The sequence below is a fragment of the Gouania willdenowi genome, chromosome 5, assembly GCF_900634775.1.
Source record: "Gouania willdenowi chromosome 5, fGouWil2.1, whole genome shotgun sequence".
Lineage (NCBI taxonomy): Eukaryota > Metazoa > Chordata > Actinopteri > Blenniiformes > Gobiesocidae > Gouania > Gouania willdenowi.
Window position 1 is genome coordinate 4,651,438 of NC_041048.1, and position 12,334 is coordinate 4,663,771.

The 12,334-nt window shown below is 39.1% G+C and overlaps 1 protein-coding gene across 2 annotated transcripts in view; it reads right to left on the bottom strand.

The window, feature by feature from the left end:
* Nucleotides 1-12,334, bottom strand: part of cenpp (centromere protein P) — a 91,559-nt gene that overhangs the window by 73,007 nt on the left and 6,218 nt on the right. For both annotated transcript variants that reach the window (XM_028446190.1, XM_028446191.1), the window contains exons 5-6: nt 11,811-11,899; nt 4,432-4,528 (exon numbers count right to left, since the gene is read on the bottom strand). In XM_028446190.1, coding sequence (XP_028301991.1) covers nt 4,432-4,528; nt 11,811-11,899 — 186 coding nt within the window. The remainder of the gene's footprint in view (nt 1-4,431; nt 4,529-11,810; nt 11,900-12,334) is intronic.

Genomic DNA, 12,334 nt, shown 5'->3' on the forward strand with positions numbered 1-12,334 from the left:
GTGGCATACAAAAGGATGTGTATGTGATATGGCCATGTTTGAAGATATTTTAATGAAAATAAACTTTTTATATTTAAAAATATGTGCAATTATTGGAATGAATTCTTAATATAAAAATTTGCCTGACCTTTAAGTTGAGAGATACTGTTCATCATATACTTGCTATCCTATTTTGTCGAGTTGAAGACAGTTTGTATGTTTTCCAGGCATGACGAAGTGTTGTTAACCATACTTAAAATGATTTAGAGAATAATTACTGCAGTACATTGGCCTGAAATGACCCTCATAAGAAGTAACTATCGTAGAAACCCATTATACTATGCCAAAGTCCATTAAAAAAACTTTGATTTTAAACGTTCAGTCCACATTGTGGGATAGCTGGCTAAATTTGAGCTAGCAAAACCTCATCTAAACTTCACCCCTTCCACCCCCTTCCGTATGCTCCTATAAGAGCTCCATCCAAAGCCCCCACAAGTTTGAATGCTTAACTGATATAAAAATAACAAACTCCTCCGAAGCAAAACAAATACTGACCTGTCCAACTTCAGATCCTTAATTGTGCTCGATATTTTCAGGAATAGTGTCATGTGATGAGTGTGCAGTAAAAAATGGGAGGCACAGAGGGGGGCGTGGGCAGGACAAGACACAAAAGCACCCGATAGGTTCTTTCAATTCGGACCGCATGGCAGGGATCAGTTTTTATAGGATTCCAGCTGCTACAGAGGTCTGATTCTTTTTGTTCCTTTTCTGAATACATATTGTATTGATTACACTCAGGATTAAAGGAATATTTTATCCAGACTAACAAAAAATGTTTTAGCATAGGATAGTGATGATCCATAGGGCAACTGTATAGAATGCAGTAATGCTGCGTTCAAGGCAACTCAGACCTCTGAATTTTCAAGCTCCTACTTGAAAAAGTGCATTGGAAAGCCAGAAATTACACAAACATTCACATACACACATTCACATCACACACAGCCATATTTTGAAAATATTTTGATGTGCTGCATCTGGAACGGCTCAGCGCCCCCCCGCTGCTCACTGAAAAGGGAAACAATTCATGTTTTCATCTGCGAAAGTCTCCAATAACAGCGGAACAAATCACTACATTTTACGTTAGTCGCTTTGTGTGATGAAGAGTCTGAATACATACGCTAAAAGGCACTAAATTGGTGGCACCATGTCTTTCCCTCCGTTCCTGTAGGGAAACCCTGTTAATATGGAGCTACATTTCCATGCGTGCATGCTTATTGCAACTGAAAAACAGTCCCCTCTCAATGTTTGCAACATCTGCTACATACTCACTTGTATTGCAATCTATGAAAAAAATCATATCGTAGATAAACCCCCAAAAAACACACCAATATTCAGTATGAACTGGTATCCCACCCAGTAATAATAATAATAATAATGATGCATCAATTTTATATAGCACTTTCTCATAGACAGTCAAAGTCGCTTTACAGAATTAAGGAATTATTCTTTCACTCCCCACTTAGTGATGGAGCCACAGCTGCCCTGGAGCAGACTGACGGAGGCGAGGCTGCCGTAGTGCGCCATCGGCCCCTCCAACCACAACCAACATTCCCTCACACATCACATTCATTACTAGGAAATGTGGGTGAAGTGCCACAATGACAGATACCACTGGAGCGACTGGCACCCCACTGCGGCACCTGGAATTCTCAGTGATCTCCCATCCAACTACAAACCAGGCCCAGACCGGCTTAGCTTCCGAGATCTAACGGGATTGGGCAATGAAAGGCTGGTATGGCCACTGGTATCCCACCCAGTACTACTCCAAGCCACACTGGTATGTCTCAGAGACATTTTTTTGCTCATAAAAAATACTAACTAAATTCCTAGATTCCCCACTGCTGATGGTAGAATGAGAATCTTTGTACATTTGTGTGCAGATATGTTTACACCAAAGTGCCTATGATGCAGTGATCGGCCATTGTAGCCAATCATCATCTGCTGTCCTCTAACTCCTTGACAGGCTTAATAATACAGAGATCTAACAAGACCCCTGGCTGGGAAGGTTTACATCTTCCTCAGTTTGCCAACCTTGTTTGTTTGCTTCTCTCATTATACATTTTGCTTAAGCACGCAGCATATCAGTGGAATGGTTACAATGAGAATTACATTCTTCCAAAGTAACATTAAAGAAAGAGAAAGAGAAAACAGAACGGAAAAAGTGGGCTAACCCTCAAACGGCTCAGCCAGTTTGGCACGACGATACATTCCCCGAGCAAACAGAAGATTCAGCCAAACTACATTTTCAGCTTGATGCTCCATTTGACAAATCACTGCTTCCACTTTAATGAGGCCTTACCTTGATATGCACCCAACTAGAATATTATGACCCCATACACGCACAAAGCCCTGTGATGTATAGGTACTGTGTATTCTGACAGCTCTGGGCACTGTGCGCTTTACTTTGGAGCACCTTTGTAGCCAACAACCATTGCAGTAAGATGTAGAAGCTCTGACCCAGTGGTATAATCAAAGGTTTCATTCACACCGATGGATCTTAGAGCGGTTAAAACACTCTTGAATTTGTTTGCTCTGATAGTCAGCCTCGTTTGGTCGATGTGAACACGCAGACAAAGTCTAGAGCGATTGTTTTTGTGGGTCTCGGAGACTTTCCAATCGAAGTCGTAAATCGTGAACACAACCGCTCTCGGAGTGGATTAAACACAAGATGTATCGGCGATGAAGTAGAGCGCACAGAACTGTGGATAGACAGGAAAGTTGGCGACGGCGCAAAACAGGGCTTTAAAACCACCAAGCATGGCAACTTGTTACTGCTCCATTGTTGAATGTTGGTAAAGAACAAACGGAGGAGGCAGTTTAAGCGCATTCTTAAGCGCTCGCTTTGACCCATAGTTGAGAGCCTCTTCTTCAGGTTTCTGCACCAGAGGCTGTTTAGAGCGGATCAGAAGCTGAGCTTTGAATGCAAACTGAGCCAAATCAAGGTGATAAAATAATCACCTGCCCTCTGCCCATTCAGACCAAGTCTGCAAGTCTAAATGATGCAGCCAAATGAAACACAAAATGCAACAAAATTATGCAAAATTAGATTAAAAATGTATACAATGGCAACAAAAACACCATCTGAAATGAAAAAAATCACTAAATAACAAGAACACAAAAAAATTTTGAGAAAAATAGAACAAAAATACACAAAGTATTTCCCCTGCAAAAAGAGCCCTTTGTACTTAGCTGCAACAAGTGGGTCAGAAAATGGATGGATGGATGGTTCTAACCTGTGTCAGATCGGTCATTATTCTAAATGCTGAGATGAATATTGATAATGTGACCCTCGGTTCAGACAATCACATTTTTGTGGCCCTGAAGTGATAAAAGACGCCAATCTCTGAAATAAAACTTAAATCCATAAACTCTAAAAGACTTGACGCTTTATATTTTTCTGCATATGACATACTAATACAGAGCATTTTAATTTGCTGCCAGGATGTCCACTGCTTTATTCTTTCCAATTTTAGTGCATATCATGGTATGTAGATCTGTGATTTTAAACCACTGTGACGTGGCCAAATTAGTACCAGCTGTGCCTTGAAAAATAAACCCATCCGAATTTTCTTGGTTAGTCTAAATACGTAAACACATAGTGCTGTCAAACCTTTGGTGGTTATTAAGTCAATTAAACACTTCTCCAAGCCAATAGGTGGCAGTAGGTAGCGAAAAAAAAAGACATTGATGAGATGAAAATTGTTTGATAGTGTGATGTGAGACCTTTTTCCACATGTAAGGTGATATATGTTGCGGCTCATTAAGAAATTAAAACTAATTTATAGACAAGTACTCATTGCAAGTGAACTCAAGTTGTCTACCCATCTCAATCCTAAAATCGTACACCCTGCTCTGGCTTCCACTCAACATAATTTTGATTCAGACGCTGATTGGTACATGATTCATTACAGTGGAATGGTAGGATATGAAAAAATGTAGAATTCATTGAGAATTTACCATTAGTTTGTACTCCATAATGCAAGGCTGCATCACGAAGACACTGAAAACACAGACTTCCCAACAATGTGGTCATTAAACAAAGAGTGAGCTAAAGCCAATTAATCAGGAGGATTCGTGCAAAGAAAATATTGAATCATAGCTAATTCTTATGTAAAAGAAAACACTGCTGTAGCAGCAAAATGAAGCAAAGACACAATGAGAAATGAGATGGCATCAGTCCAGTGGGGAACGGGGAAATGTGGAAACTCAAGTTGGCTGCCGGCCGTGTTCGCTGACTGTGGGAAAAGTCCAGTTTCCCACATGCACTTTAATGAACTAAATTAGGACCCTGTGATCTAACGTACGAGAAACCCTTTTGGAGAGCAGGTGTGTGTGTGTGTGTGTGTGTGTGAAGAGAAACGTTGGGGTTGGTGTGTTTCTGTCATCACTTACTTTGAAGTGCAGGAAGGCTCTGCTTCGATCGCCACATCTGTCTGAAAAAGTCCTGAGAGTCCGAAAGAACAGAGGGAGGTCTCTGCTCTCCTCCACCCTGAAGTTAGATTAAAAAACACACACACACAACACATGGGTACAATCCAAGTCACATAGTCCGGGATCATTCACCATCAATAGGAAAAAAGCGACAGATAAACCTGTTACTTTACGAATAGAATAGATTTTTATTCATCATTCAAAACATACATATTCCAATGTGCATTATGAAAGAAATGTTGCTACATGTAGCTTATGAAACCAGACAACACCACAAAAGACATATGTAAAAACAGTCTTAATTGCATTTTCCCTAATATAGTTAATTATTTGAGTCAATAAAGGCAATTTGTAGCCTTTATTGTAAGTGTAAGAATCTGATGGACTGGGAAATTAAACGTTTGAAGTATGCTGTGTATTTATTAGAAACTGCTGGAGAAAATAACTTTATTTTTTACAATACTGATAAACATTGTGTGGGCCTCATAGATCCATCAATATCAGGTATTTCTTCCGGTTAACGGGAGAATTTACCCACAAATTAGTTATGACTGTCACAAACATTGCGTTTTTTGAGAAATTGACTTTGGAAAAGTTTTTGTGCATTGCATAGTGGGATTTGGAGTCCTGTAGAATAATTCAAAAACGGCGCCGAAGCAGAATTTTTGATATGTCATCCCGCAAGACCTTACATTTCAGCAAAGCCATAATATCAACCTCCAGCATCATTTTGGCACAACTTTCAATTCCTTTAAAACACCAAAAATGTCACTTTTTGGGAGACATTGGCATCAGTAGTGGTTGAGAACAACCTTTAAAATCAATACACTAATACAAGTACAGCATACAGTAAAAATGTTAGGGTCTTCCCCAGGAACTTTAAATGTCAAAGCACTTTACGAGGTACTCACCTGTAAAAAAAAGTGCTCTACAAATTTTAAAATTGATTTGATATTCATGTGTCCCAATTAAGTATGGAATTATATATATATCTGTCTTTGTAGTGACATAATGTAAAACAAAGATCATGTATCACCTGCTTAAATAACTTAGCAATAATAAAACAGAATATTTCTGCACAAAAAGCAGACTGTTGAAAATTACAAACCCGCCAAATGCTTAGATGTGGATTTAAAAAGGTGCTCACTAATTAGATTTGTTGCATAATGCTTATTTGGGGGGGGGGGGGGCGCGGTGTTGCTTTGGTATGGACGGTCCATCTGAGCGAGCCTGAGACACTTCTGTGAAAAGATTTCCAGAGTTTTCCATTGGGGCCTAGGGCTAGACGGCAGCCGGGTTGAGTTTCAACAAGACTGTTATTCCACACAGAACTGATGGAAACATGGCAACACCCGGCCAATTTACAGAGAGCATGCATGCAAAAGTACAGAGGGACAGGCCAATGGATTATTCTATTTTAAAGCCTAATCTGATCATCCTGATCTAAACGATGGCCAAAATCTACCATCAATGTAAGAAGGAAAATCTTAGAATAATGCAGCTTTTTAAATATGGAATGAGTGGAACATTTTTGTGGTTGTCCAAAGAAGCAATAAAAACTGGTTTACACTAAAAAGTAGAACCAAAGTCTAAAAAACACACCCAAATATGACATTATTTGATCAGACTTTTGCTTTTAAAGCAAGTCCACTGCCGTCCACTCCAACAGTTTAGGATAGAAAAGCTTTTTGTTTTCAACTAGAGCATCATTTTGTGATTATTAATATTGATTATAATCTGTTTTTGATGAACATTTGTTTAAAAACAAACACAAAACCCAGTTTCTTATATAATTGGTGGACTGAATGGAAAAACAGAAGAATTCAAAAAATATCCAGAAAATAAGGACTTGAAGGTCAACAGTGAGTGACCTACCTTGTTTATAACATCATGGTTGTGTTTATTATAAAAACAAGTAAAAATGAATAATCAAAACAAACTGACCCTCTCTAAATTGGTTGTTTTATTTCAACCTTCGACTATTGCTGCTTCATTAGGTCAGGGGTTCTCTACCTTGGGGTCAGGACCCCATTTCACGAGACACTGAGAGGGGGTCGCCAGATGCCTTCAAGAAACTAAGAATATTTTCTGAACAATGAGGCCATTTTTGCTCATTTTTCTGCAACTACACCAAACTTACCATGTTAAATCTATTTTTATCACATTTCTTGCCAGAATTTTGCTCCTTTTAAAGCATTTTTGCTACATTACTCCTATTTCTGCCACTTCTCCATCAAATTTCAATGCCTTTACTGCATTTTTTTTTTTCCCACTTTCAAGACATTTCCGGCACTTATAAACCCTTTCCACCACTTTTCCAGCAATTGTCGCATATGTTGACCCCTTATTGTATCTCTTACCCTGTTTTCACCATATTTCATGCACATTTTTGACAACTTAACCACATTCACTATTTGTCATGCCCAATATTTGCCAGTTTAAACTATTTGTTCCCCCCCACCTTTCTGCCACTTTTAAGCCAATATTTTTGGCGAATCTAATGTACAAGTTTTCACCAATTTCTGTGGTTTTATGAATGGGCCCCAAAAAGCCCTTTATCCCCCTCATAATGGGCACAAGAACCTGGATATCAGTGATCACACATCAGCACAATTATTGCCTTTGTGTAAGTGTGCAATTTATATTTTAACCTATCTAAAGGCCAATGCTTTCAGGCAGACATAGGCAACTGGTGGCCCGTAAAAATTAACAGAAAAATACACAAAACATAAGCATAACATATAGAAAAAACACAAAAAATACTCCAAACACACAGAAAACTACTGCGAAAAAGAACAAAATGACAACGATAATACACAAAATTATGCCAAATAGCACAAACCAACAAAAATACACAAAATGACTCCAACACAAATCCACAATACTAACAAACACAAATACACAATATGACTCCAAAAAAAATTTTTACACAAAAAATACACAAAAGAACAGCAGAAATGCACAAAAAGCACACAAAATTACTATGAAAACGCTTTGTTTCCTGTGTTAATGCTCAGATTGGTCATTATTGTAAATTATGACATGATTGTTGATAATGTGGCCCTTCAATCAAACACCTTTTCATGGTCCCCGCTGTGTGGAAGTTGTCCACCTCTGCTTTAGGGAAACAAACATATATTACATTTAAGTCGATGGAGATCGACTGCTGCGTTCTTGCATTCAGCTCAGTTTATTAATCCAACACTCTAGGGCAGACTTGGACCTTAAATCAAATGCCGAACCACAGAAACCCAACAGCCTGGTTTAGTTTCTTCAACACCACTGGGTTAAGAAACCACTGTAACCAGACAGGAGCGCAGATGGACACGTGTTAAGTCTGCCGAGTCAAAACAACTAATAAAACTCAATGTCAGTAATTAACGGCACAGCTCGTACCGGTTTGATTTAACAATGACCATCAGTCTGAGCTGGCCTCTGGAAACTAATGGGTTCGCGATGTCGTTCCCAGTCTCTCTCACTCTCACACACACAGAGAGAGAGAGAGAGTGAGAGAGAGAGCGAGAGAGAGAGAGACTGACAAGCCAGCCATGTGTTAAATTACTATCTTCAGTATTTTTCCATCTGCTGTTTGCCAGGTTCTGCAGACGGGCCCACGAGATCCAGATGTGGTTTGGCCTGCGACACGGAGCAAATCAGCTTGTGCTCGTGCATCTGCTGCTCTACTGACAGGGTGAATGCTGTCGAGCACATTGTGGTCATAAACATAGAAAACACACCTGAGCAGATATAACACAGACAATAATATGCTACTATAAAACATTTAAAAGACTTTCACTTTGATCTTTAATGAGAGAAAACCGTTTTATTTTGCATGACTGAATTCAAATATGCTTTGTATTATCAACACAGAAAGAGTAAATAAACATTGGATCGATGTGGGAGGTTTATTAACTCTGCAGGACATATTCTCATTTTTTTCCTCTCAGACTGTGACGAATGCAAGATGTGCCATTTTATTCGAACAAATAGCTTTAAAAAAAATTGGTTGATGATTGAACCAAAATTTTTGCATTTGGACAACATTTCATTAACTAAATGCAAGTATGCTTTGTTTATTGTTTCCAAGTGAGAAATGTGAGTAAAATCCATCAGGTATGAAAAGAAAAGAACCAATTTTCTCAGCCAACATTTAATAATGCACTCAGGCGTCAGCTGCAGCTGTTGACCATGGTTTCAAAAAAGCAGCTCTAATCAGATGCTTGACCAATTTTATTACACATTACCTTTGAGGAAAACCTGCTCACAGCCTAATTTATTCCCCTTATGTGTCACACTGAAGTAGCATTAATCACAAGACCAGTCAGTTATCACAGGACCACCGACTGGGGCATCTGTATGGGCGACTAGTGGCCCAGGGGCCACATGTGGTCCTCAGACTTATTTTGTGCACAAAATGAAAATACCTCAACATTTCAGCAAAATATACAAAGGGATAACATAAATCTACAAAATGACAACAAAATTACTACAGAATGTACAAAAGAACAACAAAAATATACAAAATGATGATATATATGTACAACATAACTAAAAAAACATACAAAATGATCACAAAATATACTAAAGAACAACAAAAATACATAAAATGACAACAGCAATCTACAAAATAACTCAAAAAACATACAAAAACATTCACAAAAGAACAAAAAATATACAAAATGACGATATAAATGTACAACATAACTAAAAAAAGAACAACAGAAATACATATAATAGCAACACAAATCTACAAAATAACTCCAAAAAACATATCAATTATGAAAATAATCACAAATGAACAACAAAAGCATACAAAATGTACAAAAAACTACAAAAATACATAAAATAACAAAAATGAAATACACAAAAATAATAGAGAATATAGAAAATGACAACAAAAATATACATTAATGGAATTTGTCCTCTGCATTTAACCCATCCCTGAGGAGCAGTGGGCAGCCATTTTGCGGCGCCTGGGGAGCAGTTCGGGGTTAGGGGACTTGCGCAACATCCCACAGTGATGGCCCAGGTGAGGATTGAACAGGCAACCCTCCGATTACAAGCCCAGCGTCCTTAACCACTAGGCCACCACCTCCCCTAACACACAAACCAACAGTAAAAATTCACGTCACCAAAGACACACAAAATGAAAAGAAAACACAGAAAAATAACAAAAACACAAAATGACAACACAAAGAAACAGAATGACTCACAACAAACAAAAACAGCAAAAAACCGAACAGAACGACTCCAAATACACACACAAAACAACAACAAAAACACACAAATCCCTGTTTTAATGCTCAGATTAGTCATGATTCTAAATGCTGATATGGTTGTTGATAATGTGGCCCTTGGATCAGATAATTTCACAATTTTGTGGCCCCTGCTGTGACAACAGTAGCCCATATACAATCAATAGGGTGGTGCAATTATTAACAATAATACCTCTTGTTCCAACATGGTAATAAATAGATATTTATTAAGCAGCAATCCTCTCTCAGAAAGGCAAACGCCTGGACTGAACTAAACTCTGACCTTTCTTTAGTTTCCATCAAGTATCAGTTTTAAGCTAGCTGTAGAAGAAGCATTTAAATCCTCAATTTTTCAAACACTGTTTTTCAGCACCTTTAGACGTTTGGGCCCCAGATGTCTTTTGTTGTTGTGTGTTGTTTTTTCCACAGAGGGACTGTGGTTAGACATGCTTGGGTTAGATCCCAACCACATTTCTTTGCGTGCTTACATGATCTTTTGATGACTACATGGCTTTTTTTCTCCAGGTAATCTGACCCAATAATTGGTATATTAAAGTTAATGTCCTTCACACCTGATATTAATGCTTCTTTCTCACGTTCTGTTCATCTACAGCTTTATGTCTTTCCTTTATAAATCAACCATGAAAAAGTGTAACCACATTTACGTCTTTGTCATTACCTGAAGTGAACTTCTAAAAACTGCCGCACTTGCAACTTTCCTGCCTCCGACCCGGTGGCAAGACGTACTGCTTTACAACAGCCCAATATAAACTAAAGCTAGATTATGACCAGCCCCGTGGCTGCACACGGTTGTCTACAAATTCACTTTTCTCAAACCTACAGTACAGTAGTCCCTCATTTATTGCGGGGGTTACGTTTTAAAATTAACCCGCAATAAGCGAAATCCGGGTAGTAGTCAGCTTTATTTTTTACAATTATTATACATGTTTTAAGGCTGTAAAACCCCTCACCACACACAGCTCCTAGCTTCAGCAGGCAGTGAAACTCACCAAGTTGGATGTGTCGCTGGTGGGTGAATGCAGCATTACCCAATCGTGACGCAGAGCACAATGCGCGTTCATACGCTGTAAAAAAATTGCATCCAAAATTGCACTGTAAAAATCTGCGAAACACCGAGACCACGAAAGGTGCACCTCGTTATAGCAAGGGACTACTGCATATCGTTGCGGAGCCAGCAAAAAAAAGGCAGCGAAGACCTTTGTCCGAGGAACAGAGCAACTCCACGTAGTGACAGCTCAGCAGCAGCAGACAGCAATCACACACACTGTCGTCATGGCAACAGCCACCCACACACACTCACAACCCAGCGCTCCATCAGGCAGCACACACACAAATATCCATCCATCCATCTATCTATCTAACCATCCACTCATCCATCCATCCATTTTCAGAGCTGCTTTGTCAGCACACAAACACACACTCCCTTCTGTATTACTCCCACATGATTCATTTATTTTACCTGTCTCTCGTTCTCATACTGTTCACATGGTCACATGGGACATTATGTGTGAGAGCACACATGCGCATGTAGCTGTGGGGTGGGGCAGGCAGCGGGGGGTGCAGAGTTTTTACGACAGTGACATAACCAAAAGAGACCTTTAGGGGAGCGCTAAGTGCAAGTTACTTAGTTCTGCCTTAAGTCAAAAAGTTACAAATTATGAAAGTGATGGCGTAAATCTCAGGAACTTTCTGAATTCTTTGATATCTTATTTGTCAAAATCGGACAAACGGTGTAGGAGGACTTAACGCAGTCGGAAGAAAAAAACGAAAAACGATAGTAAGGATGCCTCTTGCATCTTCACTAATAAAGTTTTTGGATAACAATAGTTGGAGAGTGTACTTATGATATGAATAGATGATTTGACAAAAATGCAAAGGGGTACACGGGACAAAAAAAATTGGGAACTAAAGACGTTTGGCCCAATTTCAGTTCGGACTTTTGAATTCTGCCCGACTAACTTTAAAATGGGATGCTAAGGATGTGCAGTATGAACGTGTGATTTTAATATCCCGCAAATTTAGATGAGCAGGCCTTTAACTGACACATCATGTGTTAATTCCTACCCAGATAGGAAGATGCTGAAGTTCTGCTTCTCAAAGGAATCCAGCACCACGTTCATCTCAGTGATTCTCCTCTCAGATCTATCAGCCTCCTGCAGGACAGACAACACAGTTTTTGAAATTACTGCAACTATCAGATTGCAGCACTAACAGCGGCGCGTTTAGACGTGGTTGAGACCGCGCTATTTAAATTAACATTTTGCTCGTTCAATGTGAAGAGGTGAGTGCACAGGAGCACAAAATGACATTTGAAGAAGTTCAATTGGAGGCTGGTGGACTTCTCGGTCTGCCGAACAAACATTTAATAATGTAGAAAACAAAATAAACAAATACAAATGTTTAAAGAAAAACCTAACCTAAAACCTGTATTTTTTTTTGCAGAGCTGCTTAGCAGATTCTGGCCTGACACTCCTGCCATCAACGCGACACAAGAGCTTTACGGTCAAAACATGGAGAGAAAGACACAGGAGGTCATTGGAGCAACATCTATGGAGCTCCGCATACAGCATCCTCTCTGCACCGCAGCC